The sequence below is a fragment of the Garra rufa genome, chromosome 17 (genome assembly GCF_049309525.1).
Source record: "Garra rufa chromosome 17, GarRuf1.0, whole genome shotgun sequence".
Taxonomy (NCBI): Eukaryota; Metazoa; Chordata; class Actinopteri; order Cypriniformes; family Cyprinidae; genus Garra; species Garra rufa.
In genome coordinates this window covers 13592628-13617510 of record NC_133377.1, presented here as the reverse complement: position 1 = coordinate 13617510, position 24883 = coordinate 13592628, and the positions used below count along the sequence as shown (strand labels likewise).

Below are 24883 nucleotides of genomic sequence, written 5' to 3'. Positions count from 1 at the left end.
TACAGCATATATGGGAGGGACGGTAAATATGACATTGTTCTCTCTTCTGACTGCCATTATCATTGTCTCTTAATAGTTTCCCTTTTTTATGCCGTGAAAACACTGTTGTGGAGTTTTTCTCTTTTGCTATTTGAGCAAATGGAAATGCTAACGGAACTGCTCTCGAAGTTTATCCAACTATGACGACTTCAGCCGCTAAGAAACCCGGAAATGTGAGAAAGGTCTATGCTGAGTTCAGTCTGCTGGGTCATTTTATTTGGTTATTTTTAAATAGTTTTAACCAGGTGCTGGGTAGTTTTTCTGGGTTATTTTTTAACCCAAATGCTGGGTTCAGACTGTTGGGTCATTTTATTGATTTATTTTTAAAGTAGTAGTTAACTTCCAGAACAAAAATGTACAGATTAGGGATGGGAAGATTCCCCGATTCACTCGGTGCATCGGTTTAAAACGTTAACGATGCGATGCATCGGTTTAAAAAGTGCGCATCGGATACAAATTGGCATTTGTATCGCGATGCATCGTTTCTAACATATCTGCATCGGTAAATCCCGATTTATATCTTTATAATTATTAGTAGACATACAATACTTTTATTATTTAGAAAGTGGAAGATATTGTTAGATTGTTTTCTCCCCTCTGAACTGTTTCGCAAGCACGTCTCCCTTCACTGCTGCGTGAATGACGTAGACTATCACAACACTACAGAGACCGCGGCGTGTCCAGAAAGTCACATAGAGCAGGGATTCTCAACCGGTGGCCCGCGAGATGGCTTAAAATTAATTGAAATTTTATCCTAAAATGGTTTAAAGCACGGCCTCTTTCGTGTTCTGTGATTGATTGCTTTGGACTCGGCGCAGCAAGCCTCTTCGCTTGCTTTAAAATACTCTTTAAATACAGACTGAACAGCGGCTCAAAACTTTCAACCGCGGCACGCAAACATCATCAGAGACCTGCAAGGGACTTTTTTTGGTCCGCTCCTGCAGAAATGTATGTTACTTTGTCCCACTCCCACCTGCAAAAGCCTACATAAAAGTAACCTATACCCCCGCGGAAAAACGGGTCTCTACTTCATCTCTTGACTGCATGAAACAAACCCTCGCACTAATGTGAAAGTAAAGACGATCAGAGTAATAGTAACAATGACACTCTTGCATATCGGATTCTAGGCACGCATAAGTCCGCTGTTGATTCATAAACTAGGCATACTTTCGGGGCTCTGATCCATAGTATTTTTGTGTGAAATTTCAAAATATTGGCATAGTTGTCAAAATGAATGTCTTGTGGGTGTTTTATAATGGATGCTCACCCATAGAGGTGGATCTTGTAAGGGTCAGTGGTGTTTATGCACATATGAGCACCAGCAACAACAGATATAGTATGTATTTGCTGTATTTTTCATTTGTATGTTCATTTTATGATGGATACAAACAGTAGATATTCGGTCAGTCCAGTTCAAATGGACAGGTTTAGTGAGTGGTATTCTGGCATCTCCCTGTTGTTCTGTTTGGCAGGTTCACTTACTTTAGAAAAAGTACTCTGTAGTTGTTTAGAATGTCTGAATTAAAGAATTCAGGAGCTTTAAATCTGTCTAATATATATACATAATCAAAAAGTCTTGGTTTTACTTGGTTAATAAATAATCAAACTGATTCAATGGCACCGCATCCTCTTTCACATCATCACATAAACTTGATCTAATTAGTTAGTGCTGAATTATCGCATCGTATCATGATATCGGTGTGAATCGTATCGTATTGCATCGCAATATGTCACAAATGTATCGTTAATATATCGGATTGGATACTTTGTATCGAGATGCGTATAGGATCGGCATTATACCTTAGATGCCCAACCCTAGTACAGATAATGTACTCACCCCCTTGTCATCCAAGATGTTCATGTCTTTCTTTTTACAGTCGTAAAGAAATTATGTTTTTTGACCTACAACTGTGGTTGTGCTATGCGTTTCATGGGGTAAAAGAGTCTTACAGACCTATATAAACCAATATAAGAATGCATTTTTATTAGTGGTGGGCCGTTATCGGCGTTAATGTGAGACTCTTATCGGGCGATAAAAAAAATATCGCCGTTAATCTATTCTCAAACTTGGGTTGGGAGCTGGGTCTAAACTACGCAAGATATGATGACTTTCACCTTGATATTTTAGCGCGGATGACGTTTACCTAGACGAATTGCACTGTAGGGGGCGAGAACGAGTCTTCAACTTCTGTGAAATTACCACATCAAATGAGACGTGCAAACATGAGGTGCGTTCCGATCGACAGGGTCCCTACGCAGTGTTCACTGCTCCCTACTCCCTTAGCACGGTATATCCGTTGAAGTGGACTTCGCTGACAATAATCGCTCATTTGGAATGCCCTGGAACGTCATCAAAGCAAATCAACGGCAGGGTCACGCATTTTATGATATAACATAAATAAATATTGTAATTTATTTTACTTTCAAATTTAAATACATATAAAATACATATAAACTTATGTATATAATAAATATAGTCAAAATGTATATGTTTAGACCTTTAATAGATTGCAGTGGTCTTATCTCGCATACTTTCTTTCCAACACGCAGCCTATATGTAAGTATCTTGTGGTAATGTTAAATAAAACTAAATAAAACATGACAGAGCCTCACCTTGCCAGTTTTACTTTCATTCATACAATACAATATGCAAATGTAACATGAATCGCTATAACTATTCATAAACACTCTAATTTGTATAATAATCACAACAACATTGCAACCGCTCCATTGCAGAGCCTTTTGAAAACATTAAAAGCTCTGCTCCATCGTTAGTTCTAACTGGTGCGCAATGACAGTTGGGTAGTTTTCCCCGTCCACTTCCTGTGAAGTAGTGTTAATTTCGTCACCTATTTTTAATTTAGTCTTAGTCTTAGTCTTGTGCCAAATGTCCTTGTTAGTTTTAGTCATATTTAGTCATTCACATATCTTTTTTTGTTAGTCAAGTTTTAGTCGACTAAAAGTCTCGTCATTTTAGTCTAGTTTTAGTCAAAAGAAAACTCAAGGTATCTTAGTCAAGTTTTAGTCGACTAAAAGTCTTTTAATTTTAGTCTAGTTTTAGTCAAAAAAGAACTCAATATATTTTAGTCTAGTTTTAGTCAAAAAAGAACTCAATATATTTTAGTCTAGGTTTAGTCAAAAAATTGTAGTCTTTTTTTAAAATAACACATTATTACTGAGATTATTACTGATACACATTTCAGTAAAAAAAAGTGTTTCACATATCTCAAACATTGGTTAAATGTCAGAATTACCTGACAAAATACACTTGTTGAATGATTTTTGTTGAATGCAAATGTTAAACGTGTCTGGTTTTCAATTTCTGATTTAGGAGACACATTCACAAATGATTAACCCTTTCAGTGGTGAGTTTAAAATATTCTAGCGGACCCCTGAGAGTGAGTTTTTTTTTTAAGCGACCGTTATTTTAGAACGTTCGTCCTTATTGTTTCCATGGCGACGCATCAAGCTTGTCACGTGACACAACACAGACACAATAACACTGTATGACAGATAGATCGCTTTTATTTCGTTTTTCCTTTTTTATCCAGAATACTCACACACTTGCTTACCATGCCATGAACTATCTAATATTCCGATTCACAAATATGTGTGAATTAGTATGTTTCGTCGTTTAAAACCCTATATAAATGATTTGGATCGTAATCTGTAACGTGAGATGGGTGCGGCCATATTTGTTCGCGCTGCCGTTCAGACTCAGAGAGTCCTGTCAGCCGTATTTACAGCACATATACATTCATCCGTTTCTCCCGAAATACATGCAAGTAAGTGGCTGGTGAACTAGAAGAGGAATAGAGTGAACTTTTTAGTTACTAAGCCTATGTGTATGTGATATGAATAAAACACATCGGCAAATTATATTTGAATAGATTGTTATTTGCTGCTTCCATAGACCTATGTGTGTATTTTACAAACTCTAAATGTCTCCTTTTACTAGTACTTATGTGTATTTAAATGTCTGAAACCTAAAATAAGCGTTATGTGGTTAAAAACACTGCATAGTTGTGATTATATGACAAGAGCAGAGCTCGTCCGTCTCTGGCTCAGCGCCAGCCAGCGCGCCAAAGCGCAGTTTGAATATTTTAAAGCCGTAACAGCTGATGAAAAAGCAGAGACGATTGTAGACGAAAATGAAGAGAGATTTTATCTTAGTTTTTATTTTATGCAAAACATTTTCGTCTCGTCTTTTTTCGTCAACAATAATGCATGTTAATTTAGTCTTAGTCAGCGTTTTTGGACAGTGGTGCAGTCTTGTCATCGTCTCGTCTTAGTCATGAAAAAAAAGGTCGTTGACGAACATATTTCGTCTCGTCTCGTCTGATGATGTACCGATGTTCCCTTATTCCCTATGCCGTTCGCAGTGCCCTTCGAACTGAACATGTTCGCTCCCTTCGGTTTGGAATCTCACTTAAGATGGCGGAATACCCTGTGAAGTCCACTTCGCAGTCCACTTACGGTCGAATGGAACGCACCTATGGATGCAGCTATGAAGCCGCTTCAGGGCAGGTGCGTTGCTAGACCCTTTTTACTGGGGCACATGCCCCAGTGAAAATCTGCTGTGCCCCAGTAAAATCTCAAATTTGAGTTATAATTTACTTTGATAATCCCGAAATAAAGACATTAAACTATATGCAACAACTGAATTGACGCTTCTAAAAGCAACGCAGTTTAATGGAAGACTATGCACGCAGAAATCCATGCCGGTGCGCGTCTGTGTATTTAACGGCAACGCGCACGTCGTGCAGCCTTTTGCGCAGAAGTACTTGGTTACACAAGTTTGTATAGGTAATTATGTTGTAAATGCAATTGTCAAGCAGTTTGTGATGCATTTTGGAAACAGGAGATGAGCGCCTGGTCTAATGCGCCACCTGGCCCGTTCTCGAAGACTTACTTTTAGTCATTATTTGGGTAGCACACATATTCTGAATGCCTTCAGCAGAATTCAAATTAGCCATTTTAATCTAGATTAATTCCAAGATTTAATCTAGATTAAAAAAATTAATCTATGCCCACCCCTAATTTTTATTATTTAAAGGTGCCATAGAATGGAAAACGGAATTTACCTTGGCATAGTTAAATAATAACAGTTCAGTACATGGACATGATATACCATGAGTCTCAAACACCATCGTTTCCTCCTTCTTATATAAATCTAGTATTTGCAAAAGACCACCGAAAAATAGGTCAATTCCAACACAACATTGACTGTTATGCAACATCCCCGAGATCGTTAATAGTTAAGCCTCCAACATTTGCATCGCCCAATCATCAGTAACGTCAGCACATCAGTTAAACAAGGCGAGTCACTCAAGGGACACGGTTAGCTTAATGCTAGCGCTAGCCTGTTACATTGCTATACATAGGATTTCACTTACCACATAAACAGAGAGATGACTGCGCTGATGATGGTGAATGATGGAGAAATAACTGCGTTTATGATGGCGAATGATTTACAGATCTGGAGCATCACTGCCAAGCAGCTCAACTTGTGTGGTAAGTACTTGTGTCTCTGCATTGTAACTTTACACAGAACACATGCGATCACAGTAATCAGACTAATATATCCGTGATTCAAAGCGGCAGATTCAACAAACCGCATATTAAAAGCGGCTAGAGCTTCTAATTAAATATATATTTTTATCCATGTGCGAGCTATTGAGCTCTGTGAAACAGCCAATCAGAGCGGAGCTCATTAATATTCATGAAGCTTCCAAATAACAGAGCATTTCATTCTAGGGACAAATCCTAGGGTTGTAAATGGACCTGTAAAACCATTTCTGGAGATTTTTTGCCCTTTCCTATGCCATATACCTTCTATGTAGATATCAGAGAACAATTTAAAATATTGTATAAATGCACTCTATGGCACCTTTAAGGCAAGACACTGCAGGTGAATAGGGTAAACAAATTAACTAATACTTACCCAGATGATTGATCACATTGAAAATAGCAAACATCTTTTGTATTACAAGTTTTCTAAAATGTTAGGTTTAAGTATGCAAATGAGGCATTATTTAATGAAATAAAATTACACAACATTTCTAGTACAAAACCTAAACACTGGATGAAGTCAGTTTCAAAATTCTTTCACACAGTAGAGTCAAATGTTTTTCAAATCTCATATTGTCACTCCTTAATTGAGACAAAAAACAGAACAGACAGAAATCCATGTATTTTTTTTTTTTTTTTTACCATTCTTGGGGGAATAAAATGTATAAAATAAAGCAAATTAAATATGTAAAAATGCCTCTGTAAAAACCTTCAGGATACAGAACGGAATGCAAATGTAAAGTTTGGTTTGCATAAGTGCTACTGAAGTGGAGATTTATGGCTCAGTGTAGAAGACAAAACTCATTTTGAGAAAACGGCCTTTAAAAAATATGTATTGTAATTGAAATCTATTGCCACAAATAGATAAAGTGCTATAAAAGAAACACTTAGTGTCTTTTTGGTGTGTTCTTTCCACTAGTCTGAAAAACCAAAAAGCCCAAAATCTCAAATTTGACAGGTGCAGTGTCTCCCCTTAAAATGAAAAACCTTAAATATGTTGACTAAGCCAGCACCATGTCAAAAAAACAACCCAACAAATAGGTTAATTTATAAACCATAATCACCCAGGTCAAAATACCCAGCATGTGTTTTGTCCCATATTTACCCAATGGTTGTTTTTAACCCAGCATATTTTAGATGTGTTTTAAGCATTGTAATTAAGATTATAATATATCACTGCATTTTAATAATTTCAGAAATGCAAGTTGCTTTAGTTGAGAACCACTGGTTTAGACTATTTCGTCTATCTTTCTCCATCTGACTGATGCAAATATTTACCCACTGATATTTATTTATCCATCCAATGACAAATATTAAGTGGGATCATTATACAGTTGCTGCGATTCCAATGATGTGAAAAAGAAAGTATTGCAAAAAAACTGAGTGTGATAAATGGGGGGGGGAGATTTTTTTGGTCAGATTCAGAACGGCACACAATGAACCAAACAAAACACACTCTTAGCTCATTCTGCAGAAAGTGCAAACCACACACACACTCACACACAATTCAAGTGTTATTGCACTGAGGCTGTGCCAAGAACTAAAGTATCGGTCTAGAAATACCATCAGGTTTAGGCTCAGCACAAATCTACACCCCGCAAATTAGTCATTGAGAACATGATTTAATTTTACTCAAGTAGAAAAAGCAAACGTCTAAATCTGAGAAAAAAAAAAGCAAAACATCACACCATGCTGAAGCTTAGTCTTAAAATGCCAACAGCCACGGCCATGAGAACAGCAGCAAGCTCCAAACCAGCACATCACAGCACACAAGGCCCGTGTCTGACTCTCACGTACAGCCTGAGGATTTTGAGGAGCCCGGACAAGCTTGTCTTTACAAAAATCCCACAGATGCGCCATTGCTGCCTCATTGGGGAGGTTTCCCAACAGGGCAGCACTCGCTGTGTCACGTACAGCAAATACAGCCCAGACTGCAACCACAATATAAGACACAATTACACAAACCCTGTACTTAAACCCTCAACACAGCGCTGACCTGAACCAACTCACTGCTCAAATCTAACATATGACCCGAAAATCAAAAGATAAAAATATGAAATCACATTTTAGCTTAAGACTATTTTTTAAACAATATTCCCCAAAATTCTCATTAGTGTAATGTAGAAGTGTGCGATATGACGCATATTTTGATCTTGGACGATTAAAATTAGGGATGCACCGATCCACATTATTTCACTTCCGATCCGATTCCGATACCTGAATTTGGATATCTGCCGATACCGATACTATTCCGATACCAGAGCTCTATTTGCTTTTATATCACTATGACTATTATCATTATTGTTGATTTTATGAGGCTGTAACAAACTTCTCTACAAGCAAGTCTAAGTATCTCCCAAAAAGCAACTTGAGGTAAGTATGAGGTTAGAAAATGGCAGAAATCCCATCCTGAAAACAAATATGCAACTTTAAGGGTTTAAATTGATATTTATTTAAATTTCAAGACAGGGTTACTAGATACTAGTGCAATATACACTCTTGTTGCATAAAACAAAAAGGTTTTCAAATATTTGAAATAAAAAATAAATATTCACACTATAAATAGAACAATGTGCATCTGATCAACATAAATTCAGTAAATTCTTGCTTGTGTAGCAGCAACAAAATAAGGTTTTCAAATGTTAAACATTTTGAATAAAAGTGCAATAAGTGCACTTTTCGGATCAGCAAAAAACAAACAAAACAAAAAAAAGTTTGTTGTTTATTAATTACTGAATGCTTACTTTAAGTACTTCTAATCCACAGCAAAAACTAGCTGAACTAATATAATAAGTAACAAAACAAGAACACTAACACAAATGACAAGTGTAGATGAATACAACATAAAGTTACTAATAAAATCAATAATACTAGTATTCAGGTGCAGAAATTTAATAATTCATTGATAAATAACTAGTGCTTCTCACTGCAGGTATTTATAGGATGCTGTCTCTTTAAGGCCTAATGCACGTAATACTGGCACGCATCTCCTTCTCAGCTGTTTCGGTTCACTGAAGACATAACCGACGGTGTTACCAGAATAAAACAACGGGTATTTAAACATAACTTTGTATGAATGTTTCTGTTCAAGAGACGTTAAAGAGTAATCAGTCTGTGAATCGCGCAGTTTGAATCACGTCTCTCTCTCTCTCTCTCTCTCTCTCTCTCTCTCTCTCTCTCTCTCTCTCTCTCTCTCTCTGTGCGCGTGCTCGCTTCAGGTGTGTGCGGCAACGTTAAAAACAGAAAATAACACGCACGAAGTCTACAAATTATAAACTTTTACTCTATGATGGGTAATATTTAACAGTTAATCTACTAAATAAATCCACGAGGTGCCACCTCTCGGAACAACGGCTTTGCAAACATTGCACGTTGCCGTCTTTGCGGCGTTTCCGACCGTAAAGTATTTCCACACAGCGGACATGTATGACGCTCAATGCTAAACTGCTACCTGCAAACTGAAGATTTTCTGAAAGGAGGCATGTCATCTCTCTCAGTGTCTCATTGGAGCACAGACACGTCACCTAGCCCGGGATCACTTGTGAAGTCATTTCAGCAGACAGCACTGTACGTAGACATAACTCTGGATCGGAAATTTCTCTAGGTTGGATCGGAAATTTCCGATCCATTAATTAAGCTGGTATCGGAACCCGATACCGATACTGGATCGGATCGGCCCCATCCCTAATTAAAATGTCTCCACAATCTGCTTTTGAATAAATATAGTATCGTGCTACAGTTTGTCTCCAGGTTAATATACTGTACAACACGACACAGATTTAGTCACAGGACACTGCACTTATTCACGATCACAAAAGTACATTATTTGCATGTCTAAAGCCTTGCCAGTAAATAACGTTATTTTGTCCTCGCGTGCTAAAAGCCTGTCAAACCGCGCCCGATTACTGGACTAAGCTACCTTTTGCATCTGATTCGCTAATACTGTCAAAAACACACAAGGATTAAATATAAACACAGTTGGTTATGTCTAAAGTTGAAGTAAACAGATGTGAGCCTGTATATTAAATGTGTGCAGCTCTTAAAGTGACAGAACTAAACATGCTGCTGGTTGTCATTAAAGAGACAATTTACCAAAATAATTACTCACTCACTTCTTGTCCCAAACCTCTATTAATTTTTTTTCTTGTGCTAAACACACACACAAAAAAACCCTAAACTTTGATAGTGAAAAAAAAAAAAAAAACCCCGCTTCCTTACCCGCATGTTTAATATCTGCGACTGACACCAGCGATTGGGCTATATGCGGTGGAGATGCGTTCACTGTCAAACATCATTTGGCATTAATTAGGTATTTTGTCAAAAGAAATTGATTTGATTACAAGAAATATACAGATTGTTCTTGTTGTGATTTATTTTGTCTTTCCTTTATACAGATTTATATAGTTTCGTTTTCGACCTACAGTGTAATAAAAGTCCCTCTTTTTGTGACAGGCATCAATGTATCTTGCTGCTAGTAAGATACAATCTTGTTTTTCACCTAATAAATATTGAAGTTGTGTTTTCTTGTTTAACATTTTAAAGTCAGGGCAAAGTGTTTCAAATTTTGGATACAATTTTGTTCTAATTTCTTGGTAGTTAGGACAGCTGGTGAGGAAGTGTTGCTCTGTCTCCACTTCCCCATGATTACAGTATGGGCAGATGCGGCTCTCTTTGGGCAGCCAGTGCTGTCGATATCTGCCCGTCTCTATAGTCAGAGTACCTCGTCATTTGTCTTCTTAATTTATAGTTTTTCACTGTACTCAGATAATCTGCAGTTGCGTAATCTCTTTGTAGGGCCAAATAACATTCAAGTTTACTTTGTTTTTCTGTCGTTTCATTCCAGTAGGATAGATACTAGGGCTGCACGATATTGGGAAAAAATTACATTGCAATATTTTTTTTTCTTGCGATATATATTGCGATGTGTACAAATTCATTTATGTTTATCAGGTTGTTTTGAACTGCTTAAAAATCAAATAACAATTCAAGAATAATTGGGGTAATTTTGTAAGCATTTTCAAAGAATAAAAAAAAATGTAAAAGTACAGTATAATCAAAACCCTGAAATAAAATACTTTTTAAAGCTTATTTTGGGTAGTTTCATAAACAGTTTGACTCACCTTATTCACTGTCAATTCAGGCAAATCAAGGCTATAATATGAATTTAATAATGAATGTTGCTTTTACCCTGATGAAAGGGAAATCAGCTTCTTCCTTTCACGAAAAACATTAAAAGCTTAGCCAAGATGGAGGAACAGCTGATCATTGCTGCTAAAAAATGTTATCCCTGTAACAGCTGAGCTACTGCAAGCAATTTTTAGTTTTGGAAATCCATTTATCTTTGTTTATTTATCTTTGCTGAAACTTCCGCGTCTTTAGGAGAGCGCGGCTCATGGTTGCTTAGCAACGGCAGACGCCACTGGAGCTCAAGTTACAGAGCGCTTTGGAAAGAAGGAGAAAGCGGGGCGCCTAGCATTTTCCACGCGTTTTTAGGTGCGACATGTGAACGGTCCCTTAAATTCGTAGTGTTTCCGCGAGTTGTGGCAACAACTGCCAGGCACTCCCGACAAAGCACCTGTTTTTGGTCAGCAGCATCCTTTTTGTATCCAAAATACTTCCATATGACCGACGTTGCGTTTCTTTTAGCGACCAAATCTTCCATTTCGGCGCTTTTCTCCCGTCCCGCGCTCATTTCGCCATGCGCACGCAGAGACTGCATGCATGAAGTAGGTGAAGCAACGTGTGCATTGTAGTTTTTAAAGAACCTTTAAACATGAGTTAATTACTTTATTTTAGACAAATATAGATCTGTGAATAGAAAGTTTAGAAATATAGAAAGTACATTTTTAAATCAGACACATAAATTTTCGATGACGATGCTGAAACGATCTATCGTGCAGCCCTAATAGATACTTTTCTTTGTGCTTTTATAATTTGGTTGGGCTGAATTTTGTGAATGGATATTTCATCCCTCTCTCTGTCTCTCTCCCTGTCTCTCTCTCCACGTGCTCGCTTCTGGTGTGTGCAGCAGCGGTTATAAAAACCAAACAAAAAAAAAACAAAAAAAACGTGCATGTTCTCTTTTGCTGCAATGGTTTAAAATTGTTTAAATGGGTAAATTGGCAAGACAAAACGTGCAAATTTTAAACTTTTACTCTATGATGGTTAAACTTAACAGTTAATCCGCGAATCACATGCGTGCCGAACTGTGGGGTCTGGTCCATATGGATCACGGATTTATTATTCAAAATAAATTTTATGTTCAACATGTTTTATGTTTAAAAAATACAGAGTGAGTAAATGACAGAATTGTCATTTTTGGGTGATGGTAGGCTAATTTATAAAAAAAAAAAAAAAAAAAAAAAAAAAAAAAACACACTGCTCTTGACTGAAGAACTTTAATACAGTCGTTTTAATAAGAGTTCATGTATAATCTATGTATATAGTGTTTTATTATTATTATATTTGTTAATTCAATTTCTTGAATGCTACTGATAAATACACCTACTGTACCTAAAAATTAAAATGTTTTATTTGTAACATGTTTTTTTAATAACAAAGACTTAATTTAAGATTTTTATCTTCGCTAAATTTGGTCTAAACATCTGCTTTTTTATTTTATATTATGTTACCATGTTTTAAAATAGGGAAATTAGTTTGGCTGTACTTTTTAGACAACTTGCAAAACAGTAAAACCAACATGACAAAGAATCGTGATTAAAATATTGATATTTCTGAAAAAAAAAAAAAAAATTGTGATATGATATTTTTGCCATATCGCCCACCCCTGGTGTAATGTAAAAATAAAACTGACTGTAACAAGCAAGTAATGACATATTTAAATTACAAAGTACAATCGTTAGCATAGGTCAAAGTGGTATTTGCTTTACTGAAATTATTTTAGAATAATTAAATCATTGTTTTAGAGTGCACTGCAGTAATGAGCATTTAGGGGAAAATCTGCTTGTCATGAAAATGTCAATGCAGAAAATCTTCTAAAAAGCTGTAAAATAGGTCATCAGAGTAATAATCGCCCTTAGTCTGATTACATCAGCATCCCACTAACCAACTCAAAGCAACTCCTTTTAGATCAGGGGTGTCACACCTACAGACTGCTTTTCTGAAAACTCACCATAGAGACACGTCATAATCTGAAGGCCACGCCCACCGGGAAACAAACCAACGCTCTCCATTGACTTTGTATTGTGGGAAGCTGCCTCCCTATCATTTCTGACTCATAACAAAAAACAGAACAATGTCTAAAAGCTGCTATGTGACAAGGTGTACAGTAAACAAGCTAAAAAAAAAAAACCAAACAAACACAGAACTAAGTTTTATAAGCTGTCGACCTAAAAAAACAAGCGTTTAAAAACACAAAAGTAGAGCGCAATGTGTCACCTTACTCTGAGAACTATGCCCGCTGGAGGGAAATTTAACAGCTGCAGTAAACATTCATTATTTAACCATGTCAAAGAATTATTTCACCACCATGAAAGGAGGAGATATATTAAGAAACTAAATTTTATTAGTCTATGTCGGTGCTCCTTTTTCTTACCTTCCTTTTGTTAGAGAAATGTTCTAGCTGATTGGCCCAATGTGAAATACCCTGATATCTACAACTATTTGTGTACTTAAACTCTCGTTTTTTTGGGTCGACAGCTTATAAAAACGTAGTTTTGTGTTTTTTAGCTTGTTTACTGTACACCTTGTCTCATAATAAAAATCAGAACAATGTCTAAAAGCTGCTATAAGTCAGAAATGACAAGGAGTCAGCTTCCCACAATACAAAGTCAATGGAGAGCATTGGATTGTTTTTCCCCCCGGTGTGGGCATGGCATAAATGCTGTCTGTCACACACACAATTAAGATCAGTTATGATGGTTGATATTTTTAACGTATACAAAAACAAAAAAACAGAATTATTATCTTATTTTAAAGTAGTAGTTCATTTCCAGAACAAAAATTTACAGATTTACTTATTCCCTTGTCATTCAACATGTTCGTGTCTTTCTTTCTTCAGTCATAAAGTAATTATGTTTCTTGAGGAAAACATTTCAGGATTTCTCTCCATATAGTGGACTTCAATAGTGCCACTAAGTTTGAACGTCCAAAATGCAGTTTAAATGCAGCTTCAAAGGGCTCTAAACGATCCCAGCTGAGGAAGAAGGGTCTTATTTAGCAAAACGATTGGTTATTTTCTAAACAAATTCACAATTTCTATACTTTTTAACCTCAGACGCTTGCCTATTCTCCGCGATGCAAATGCAAACTCTGTGTTAGGGTATGTCGAAAAACTCGCCATCTTGTTTTCTTCTCCAACTTCAAAATCGCCCTACATCGCTGTTTTATCTTTTTTTGTAAAGGCCGTTTGATCTTTTTTGCATGTTCACTTTTGTAAACACTGGGTCAGTATTTCTACAGCAATGTAGGATGATTTAAATGTTGGAGGAGAAAATAAGATGGGAGTTTTCTGACATACCCTAACTGTGTAAGACCCTGATTACACAGTTGCATGCGCATCGCAGAGAATAGAAAAGACCAGCATTTGAGGTTAAAAAGTAGGGATGCACCGAATGTTCAGCAACCAAAATGATTCAGCTGAAAATAGAAAAAAAGCTCTTTTGGTGAATAAGCAAAAAGGCTGAATTATACCAACCAATACGTGACACTATCAAACAGAGGCGCGCACTAATGCAGCAAACATGTGGGCAGTGTGGAAGCATTTAAAACTGTCTGAGAAAGATGCAAAAATCATTACAAGCACTGACAGCGAGAGACTGTTTAGTATCACATCGCATGTCTTCCATGAGAAGAGAAAGGGGTGGTTGTTGCTGGTTACTGTATGATGACTGAAATCACCAAATGGCCTTAAACCATTAGTAAATAAACTACAGAATGTTATGTTGTCTAATACACACACACAAAAATTGTATTTATTCTGACAGCTCTGCATGAGCTCCTTAGCCAGGGTTCAAAGTCCAAAGCGTGAGGGAAATCTGCGTGATGAGAATCATTCATAAATCTGCTGCTGTCAGCAAAAAGTAGTACTGAGGTCTTCTTGCAGGTTTCCACCAAAATAAAAAAAGTCAACATTCATAAATGTTAGCATTGTAATTTTACTGTTGTTCTGTAAAAAAAAAAAAAATGATTACAGTCATTACAACAGCTCTATTAATACATTTATTATAACATTTTCCTTTGCTCATTTACATTTATTTGCTCATTACATTTATTTGTAAATTAAAAACACATGCCTGATTTAAGAAGGGGGTCTTGAAAATGGCCAAAGAATATTATTTTACTAACTTATTAGTTAAATTAAATTGTGCTTTGCTGGTAGGCTATAATGTCTACTAGAATGTTAAAAATGTTCAGTGTTATTTTTTAAATTGTTGTTTTGTAATTGATTTTTTTTTCTTTAAAAAGCAAGACAAAACTGTCAAAAGCAAATATTGGCTATTTAAAAAATGTAAAATTTTAATTGGCAAAATACACAGGGGGGAAAAAAACAAGAAAAACTGTGTTCGGTAATCGGCCTTCGGCTGAGTGTGTAATTTTGTTCTGCTTTGGCTAAGAATTTTCATTTCGGTGCATCCCTATTAAAAAGTATATAAATGGTCAATTTGTTTAGAAAATGACCAAATGTTTCGCTAGATAAGACTGTTCTTTCTCACCTGGGATCATTAAAGGGATAGTTCACCCAAAAATGAAAATTTGATGTTTATCTGCTTACCCCCAATGCATCCAAGATGTAGGTGACTTTGTTTCCTCAGAAAAACACAAACGAAGATTTTTAATGAAAACCGGTGCTGTCTGCCAGCCTTATCATGGACGTGAATGGGCACCAGACCTTTAAAAGGAAACAAAAACATGCACAGACAAATCCAAATTACACCCTGCGACTCGTGACGATACATTGATGTCTTAAGACACGAAACGATCGTTTTTTGTGAGAAACTGAACAGTATTTATATCATTTTTTACCTTTGATACACAGCCACGTCCATCTCTCCTGAGCACGAGTTTGGCATCAGTCACGTCACATGAGCACGCGCTTCTGGCGTAGAATACGCAAACGCCGGAAGCGATCTGTTGCATGTATACGACACTCATTGTTTACACAGAGCACAGAGATTGTGGGTATAGCGGCTATTCAAAATGGTAATTACTTGCGCGTATCCTGATTGTTTAAACCGATTTAAAGCTAAAAGATTACGTTTGCTTGCACAAACTCATCCGGGACTTTTCACTGATTTCCCCTTCCGGCGTTTGCATATTCTACGCCAGAAGCGCGTGCACATGTGACGTGACTGATGCCAAACTCGTGCTCATGACAGATGGACGTGGCTGTGTATCAAAGGTAAAAAATGATATAAATACTGTTCAGTTTCTCGCAAAAAACGATCGTTTCATGTCTTAAGACATCAATGTATCGTCACGAGCCGCAGGGTGTAATTTGAATTTGTCTGTGCATGTTTTTGTTTACTTTTAAAGGTCTGGTGCCCATTCACGTCCATGATAAGGCTGGCAGACAGCACCGGTTTTCATTAAAAATCTTCGTTTGTGTTTTTCTGAGGAAACAAAGTCACCTACATCTTGGATGCATTGGGGGTAAGCAGATAAACATCAAATTTTCATTTTTGGGTGAACTATCCCTTTAAGAGCCTTTTGGAAGTTCAAACTGAGGGGCACCATTGAAGTCAACTATATGGAGAGAAATTCTGAAATGTTTTCATTTAAAGGTGCAATGTGTAATATTTAAGAGGATCTCTAGACAGAAATGCAATATAGTATACATAACTATGTTTTCAGGGATGTATAAAGACCTTACTTAATGAACCATTATGTTTTTATTACCTTAGAAATATCAGTTTATATCTACATACACCGCGGGTCCCCTCACATGGAAGTCGCTATATTGTTTCTACAGTAGCCCTAAACGGACAAACTGCTCTACAGATCGTGTTTCATCACTGTTGTTCTAGCGGAAAAACACTGACACAATGATGAACAAGTAACTGAAATATTCACAATAACATCGTTTTAGTTAATTATTAAGTAAATATAATTACTTAATTTACGTTTTAAAAGAAACCTCATTACTCTTTGCTGTCTAAAACGACGACATCTTAATCCCGTGTGGGCCACCGTCGCTTCTGTAAAGGGAGGGGTGAGCGGTGGACGGGAGCCGTTGGTTGCAATTCACAATCTCACCACTAGATGCCGCAAAAATCTACACACTGCACCTTTAAAAAAACGTAACTTCTTGTTGACTAAAGAAAGAAAGAGACAAACATCTTGGATGGCAAAAAGAAAAAAAAATGAAAAAAGTACACTGATCCTCGCTGGTGTAATTGTCCTGCTTCTGGAAAGACTGTTAAATGATCTGCTATAACTGACCCACAATGCAACAGTCTGACCACAGGATATACTTCGCAGAAAGCAAAAAACACTAGGACAGTGGTTGGACAAAAAAATGCGAATATCAATTATCATATGGCTTAATATCATTTGTGCAAGCCACAGTGAAAAAATGTCACATACGCTATGCAAATGCTTTTTTGATAATTTTGGAGCTTTGGTGTTGCTGACTTTACACTTTATTCTTCAACAAATTTTTTTTAAATATTTATTTAGGAGACTTAGACCTTTCCAACAATATATAGTTTGCCATCATTTGATTAGTATTTATTTGTAAAATGGTGAAATAAGCTTGGGTGTCCCACAGTGGGGATGGTGACAGTTAAAGGGTTAAAACAACAATTCAGAGACTAATCGCAGATTATATATAATCGCGCACCCCTAGTTTCGGGTATTTATTATTTTTGACACGCTCAAGTTCAGAGACAGAGACGGCAGAAAGCGCAATCCTGTTTGCTTTCATTAGTGTTTGTTAAAAAAACAGTGTTTTGTTGTTATTGTGAGTGCACACAAATAACACAGTCTTCACAGATTCGAAAGATGTATTACTCTTATCTGTATGACCAAAATGACGGAGTATTTTAGGCGCAAGTGACTCCATCAGCGCCTCCATCTGTCATGCAGTGAGCGTGCTACTGTTCAGCTTCCACACTCCGCACAGACACTTATTATTACATATTTCTATAGGTTAACATTGGATTGAGCGTTTAGATGTCTTGCCTAATTTATTAACACATAGATCACATAGATGAAATGAGAGACTTGTCAGACTTCCAAACAGGATAAACAATAGAAACCTGTTTAGCAGGAGAATGTGTAACTTAAAAAGCTCAGTTGTTTGGTATTTTAACAATAGTTTTTACAATTATGACTGCATACGCAAAGCATGGCAAGACTTCATCAGCAAAGTAAACAAACCTTAATATTTACAGTGCCTTGCAAAAGTACTGTATTCATACCCCTTTATTTTTTTCACTTTTTGTTTTGTTGCAGCATTATGTTAAACTGCTTTAAATTACTTTTTTTCCACATCAATCTACATCTCATACACCATAATGACAAAGCACAAAACAACTTTGCAAATTTATTAGAAATAAAAACTGAAAAGATCCCGTTCCCATCCCGTTCTGGGACACTCGAAATTTAGCTCAGGAGCATTCATATTGCTTCTAGATGTTACTACACTTCGAGTGGAGTTAAACTGTGGCAAATTCATTTGAATGAGTCTGATTTAGAAAGGCACACCTCTCAGAAAAGGTCTAACAGCTGAAAATGCATATCAGAGCAAAAACCAAGTCCTGAGGTCAAGATAACTGCCTGTAGAACTCAGTGACAGACTTGTGTTAAGGCAATGATCTAGGGAAGAGTTCAGAAAAAAATCTGCTGCACTGAAGGTTCACAGAAGCATTATCCAGAATGGAAGACGATTGGAACAACTAGGACTCTAGAAAATGTCTGCCAGCCCCCATCCAAGCTGACAGAGCTTGAGAGGTGAAAAAGTGAGGCAAAGAATGGCAGATAATTGCCAAATGCAGATGTGCAAAGCTAGTCACATCATACCCAAAAAGACTTGAGGCTGTAAAGGTGCTTCAACTATGTACTGAGTTAAGGGTATGAATACTTATGCAATGTACTTATTTCAGTGTTTTATTTTCAATTAATTTGTAAAATTTGCAAATCTGGTTTTTGCTTTGTCATTATTATGGTGTATGGAGTGTAAATTGATGTGGGGAACAACTAATTTAAAGCAGTTTAACATAATGCTGCAACAAAACAAAATGTGGAAAAAATGAAGGGGTATGAATACTTTTGCAAGGCACTGTACTTTGAAAGCCCTTTTGCTACAAAAACTGACAACAGAGAACGTTGTAAAGTCAACATCCATCAAAGACTTGTAATTTATCAAACTTTATTCACAGACACCAATGCTAAAATGTTAAAGACAGTCTGATCATCAAACCTGGACTGTTGGAGCACAAAGATAAAAAACTTCAACATCTGCCACAGCTATACAAAGTACCCGACCATCAGCTAACACAAATATTATCAAACCACAGTGGTTAGTTTCAGAGATTCCCTCCTTTATCATCTCATGTTTTTAGACAACATTCAAATGGAGTTTTTTCAGAAGTTGAATGAAAGTTTGAAGCCGTGTTACATGCAAATAGTGGTGAAACACTCATATTTCTCAGATGTTCACATTATTTTGTCCAACCCCTGTGTGATATGAATCTGCAATGGCTTGATCTTCAAATGGCCCAAATATTACATAGTAACTTAGTCTTGTAAGGCATGAGCATCTCAGATACACAACACCAAGTGACATTATGAGAACTGAGTGGGTTGAGGCATCTGCGGTATTATACTACATTACACACACATGAACAGACATGTCGAAATGATTCATTGTGTCAATGAGGAACACAACACAATAAAATCACATTCCAACCAGACAGACCAGGCAGTTTTACCTTTTTCTCTTCTTATCCGGGTCGTTGATCCTGGGTTTTGTCTGCTTCTGAGTCTTCTGCGTGGGGTTGGACATCTTCTCATCTCTTTGCCTTTTACGAGCACTGGAGAAAAAGAAAACAGTGAATATAACATGATAATGTGACATTCTAACACATTATTTCTAACAAGGACTCATTTCTGGTAAAAGGGTAGTTTTCCTGTCTGTCAAAACTCTGCTCATATAGAAACAAAAAATAAAACTAAGCAAGCAACAGAAACAATAAAACAAAGCAAGTGACAGAATGTCTTGTTGGATGTTGCTTGTGGCTGTGGTTGGTTTGGACAAAACCTCAGATAAATCTGAAAGAGATAAGACTTTATAGTGAGGGCAAACACTATGTTTTAATCTATTAATAACACAAATTGGGTAATTCTCATTGGAACATTTAACCAGGGCTCTACGCTTACTTTTCTTTTCAGGAGCACAGTTAAAATTTCAGGAGCAGCTTTTAATCAATAATCAAAAATAATTACGAGGTGATATTTGACTTCTAAGGTAATTTACAGGGGTATTTTGTTTGTACCTATGCAATGGCATTTTTGGCAACTTAATTAAACATTTCTTAAATTATATATTTTTAAGCTTTTTAAAATTTGAATTAAATCAACAGCATAAGAACAAGTAGGATAAGAATAGTTACCAATCAAATGAAATCAGTATTAACAAATTTTATTTGTACTAAAGTGGTGGCACAGAAAAACACTTAAGTGGCTTGTAGGTGTATTTTAATTTTTTAATGAGGCTCAGAAGTGGCATGAGTGCAATCAAATTAACCATTAATGTTTTAAACACAAAATTCTGAATACAGAAATTTCAATAATTGAAAAACTAAATCTGCCAGCAGGTGGCAGCAAGTCACTGATTTAATTACTGAATCATTCATTCATTTGATTCGTTCGAAACGCTGATTCATTCAGGAATAAAACAAGCTACTGTCTTTATGAATGGGAAATTGAATCATTGCATGTTCATTCATAAATGAAACGTCACTGTGTTTGAATGTGCAGCGGCTCAGTTGTGACTTGTTTCAAACTATTTTTGACAACGAAATAGAGCAAAATCAGGCAATAGTGTTATAGTCAGACAACGTATGTCACTTAATATTAACTTCTGGTTTATTTAACTGTTGTATTAAATCAATATCTTATTTCAAACTCCCTTAAAAATCATTAAAAGCTGCCACTCATCTTAGTTCATCACGATCTCACAAAGTTTCATTATAATCAATGAAGCTCACTACACTGCACAATCAATCTCTTATTTCAACTCTCTCTACACTTTATGAAATGATTTGTGAGATATGTCTGTGATACATTACTTAATGCTGCAAAAACAAGTAGAAACCTTTAAAGCTCCCCTCAAAGCTCTTTTAAAGCTCCCCTGCTCTATTAACCTCAAAATCGAAAGGAAATACAAAAAAACGAAGAAAAAAGTATTATGCATTAAAAAAAAAATAAGGTTGGTTTAGGACCATTTAGATGCAAAGTAAGATATTCATGTATTCAAATATACTCTCAAATAGACATTTCTTAAATTCTCATTGTCATAATGCCTCCAGATATTGTAGTTTATATTCTGAAAGTATTACTTTATACATTTTTACAGTAAAATAAAATGATTATAACATACATATTTGAATCTGCATATTTAGATAATATAATGGTATCTGTATTACAGAAAAAATATGTTGTTTAAAACGTGTGGTAAACACTGAGCAATACAAAAAGCTAACAGTCTTAAAACATGCCTTATTTTCTTAAAGTGTGTCATTTTTCACCATAAAAAAGTAAACTAACTTTTAAAGTCATTTATATAAAACGCAGAATGGCCTCATTTGACTCTGAAAAGTATGACTGATCACCTCTTGGTTCACTGATAGTTGCTCAGACTAGATCTTAAAGGAGTAGTTCATTTTCAGAACCAAAATTTACAGATAATGTACTCACCCCCTTGTCATCCAAGATGTTCATGTCTTTCTTTCCTCAGTCGTAAGGAAATTATGTTTTTTGAGGAAAACATTTTAGGATTTCTCTCCATATAATGGACTTCTATGGTGCCCGCGAGTTTGAACTTCCAAAATGCAGTTTAAATGGCTCTAAACGATCACAGCTGAGGAAAGAAGGGTTTTATCTAGCAAAACGATCGGTTATTTTCTAATTTCTCTGTTAGTTTTTAGAAAATAACCGATCGTTTCGCTAGATAAGACTCTTCTTCCTTGGCTGGGATCATTTAGAGCCATTTGAAGCTGCATTTAAACTGCATTTTGGGGGCACCATAGAAGTCCATTATGTGTAGAGAAATCCTGAAATGTTTTCCTCAAAAAAAACAACAACAACAACAACAACATTTCTTAACGACTGAAGAAAGAAAGACATGAACATCTTTGATGACAAGGGGGCGAGTACATTATCTGTACATTTTTGTTCTGAAAGTGTACTATTCCTTTAAGACACAGTCTTAACATAGTGGCTATGTTTATGCATCTGGCAGCTGGAATTCATTTGCCAACTAAATCCAGCATCTGAAATCATGCTTGATGAATGCCGATTCCTTAGTAGCCACATGCAAGTTTGGAAACACTTAAATTAACACCAAAATTAACATATAGTGTCTTGTTACATACTTTGTTCCAGCATCTCTGTCTGATTCCTTATTGGGGGTCTCCAGGCCTATTTTCTTTCCTGTTTTTGAGTCCACCCCATCCTCCAGACGAGACGGCTTGCTGCCGTTGTAGCGTTCTGTGCATTTAGGAGGCTGCGGTGGAGGGGGAGACTCGGATAGGGGCTCTTGGTCCTCTCTGGAGAGCTCTCGCCACTGTTTCTACAAACGCATGAATAACCAAATCAATATCTTCAGCATAAACACAAACACAATAAGTCTAGCCCAGGGTCTAGTTTGGATAGTTCACCCAAAAATGAAAATTCTGTCATTAATTACTCACCCTCATGTTGTTCCAAACCTATAAGACCTTTGATCATCTTCAGAACACAAATGAAGATATTTAGGATGAAATCCGAGAGCTTTCTGACCTGCATAGGCAGCTACCTGTTACTCTTGTGAATGCATGGTAAAGACTGACAAGCTCTTGGATTAATCAAAAATATCTTAACTTATGTTCTCAAGATGAATGAAGGTCTCACAGTTTTGGAACGACACGTGGGTGAGTAATTAATGACAGGATTTTAATTTTTGGGTGAACTCTCTTTAAGAACAATTCTGTTCAAAATACTCTGACATGCCTGCACAGATGAGTCTCCCATAATGTACTTGGCACCTTCCAGCACAGCCATGTATGAGAAACGCAGCTGGTCGGGGGTCTGAATCAAACCCATGCGATACTTCCTCATGTCTAGAAGAATCTTTTTGATGTCCACCGCCAGTGGGTCTTTCCTTTTGTCCATCTGAACACATCAGTCATAGCGGAAAAAGAAAAGAAGTAGTTAATTACCTCCAAGTCTGAGTGGGAGACAAACAGGAAACAAGAACAATATGCTCTTAACCTTGTGAGAATACAATAACACATACGTTTAACTCATGATGTGGCATCATCGTCAGGTACATGGAGTCTAATCTTTTGAGACTCTAGTAAAGTCACTGTCTCAAAAATGTTTGACCCTACTAGTTTACTTTTTTTTTTTTTTTTTTTTTTAAAAACCTCAGTGTTTATTAATATTGCCATCCTAACTTTATATACACTTAAACTGATGTTGATAAAATGCTTAAAATCAGATATTACAAAAAGCTTAAGAAATAAATTGACAGTCTTTTTTGTTTCCATATAATTAAAAAAACAGACTTTCAGAGATCTACAGACCACAGCAAAGCTGAAAATTGCTTTGATAAAATAAAAACTCCTTATTTAGGGCCCAAGATTTCCGCAATGCAAAAAAAGCAGACGGAATTGAGGAATCCAGTCATGAAAATGGAATTTACTGCATAACACGGATTGTCACAGAACTCATGAACATTTTCCCCGTTTCTTTTAAGAAAAACAATCATATCAAACACAAAGAGAAACTTACAGGTTTTCACAGCAACCCATCAAAATAAAAGTTTGTTTTAAATTGAAGAAATTGTGACAGAAATATATTACTTAATGTAGTATGTTAATGTATCAAATGATATTAAATTATGTTATTCAATTATTATTAAAACAATAAAAGAAATATTTACCAGAATTTATTTAACAGAAAAACATAACACAGAATTTCCAAAGAAAACAAAATAAAGAAAATGATAATTAACTAATATATATATACACATACAGTGGTGTGAAAAAGTGTTGGCCCCCTTCCTGATTTTTTATTTTTTTACATGTTTGTCACAGATCAAACAAATTTAAATATTAATCAAAGATAACACAAGTAAACACAACATGCAGTTTTTAAATGAAGGGTTTTTTTTTTTATGAAGGGAAAACAAAATCCAAACCCACATGGCCCTGTGTGAAAAAGTGTTTGCACCCATCCAAAGAAATTCAGGAACAAATGAGAAAAAGTATTTGAGATCTATCAGTCTGGCAAAGGTTATAAAACCATTTCTAAAGCTTAGGGACTACATCGAACCACAGTGAGAGCCATTATCCACAAATGTCGAAAACATGGAACAGTGATGAACCTTCCCAGGAGTGGCCGGCCAACCAAAATTACCCCAAGAGCGCAGCGACGACTCATCAAAGAGGTCACAAAAGACCCTACGACAACATCTAAAGAGCTGCAGGCCTCTCTTGCCTCAGTTAAGGTCAGTGTTCATGACTCCACAATAAGAAAGAGACTGGGCAAAAATGGCCTGCATGGCAGAGTTTCAAGATGAAAACCGCTGCTGAGCAAAAAGAACATAAAGGCTCGTCTCAGTTTTGCCAGAAAACATCTTGATGATCCCCAATTGGGAAAACACTCTGTGATACAAAAGTTGAACTTTTTGGAAGGTGTGTGTCCCATTACATCTGGTGTAGAAGTAACACAGCATTTCAGAAAAATAACATCATACCAACAGTGAAATCTGGTGGTGGTAGTGTGATGGTCTGGGGCTGTTTTGCTGCTTCTGGACCTGGAAGACTTGCTGTGATAAATGGAGCCATGAATTCTGCTGTCTACCAAAAAATCCTGAAGGACAATGTCCGGCCATCTGTTCGTGACCTCAAGCTGAAGCAGACTTGGGTTCTGCAGCAGGACAATGATCCAAAACACACCAGCAAATCCATCTCTGAATGGCTGAAGAAAAACAAAATGAAGACTTTGGAGTGGCCAAGTCAAAGTCCTGACCTGAATCCTATTGAGATGCTGTGACATGACCTTAAAAAAGGTTCATGCTCAAAAACCCTCCAATGTGGCTGAATTA

General features: G+C 36.4%; 1 protein-coding gene across 1 annotated transcript in view; it reads right to left on the bottom strand.

Moving 5' to 3' along the window:
* The window catches only part of ptpn2b (protein tyrosine phosphatase non-receptor type 2b), a 38678-nt gene that overhangs the window by 3129 nt on the left and 10666 nt on the right, over positions 1 to 24883 (bottom strand). Inside the window, exons 7-9 of the mRNA XM_073821771.1 lie at positions 22783 to 22944; positions 22167 to 22363; positions 19503 to 19604 (exon numbers count right to left, since the gene is read on the bottom strand). Coding sequence (XP_073677872.1) covers positions 19503 to 19604; positions 22167 to 22363; positions 22783 to 22944 — 461 coding nt within the window. The remainder of the gene's footprint in view (positions 1 to 19502; positions 19605 to 22166; positions 22364 to 22782; positions 22945 to 24883) is intronic.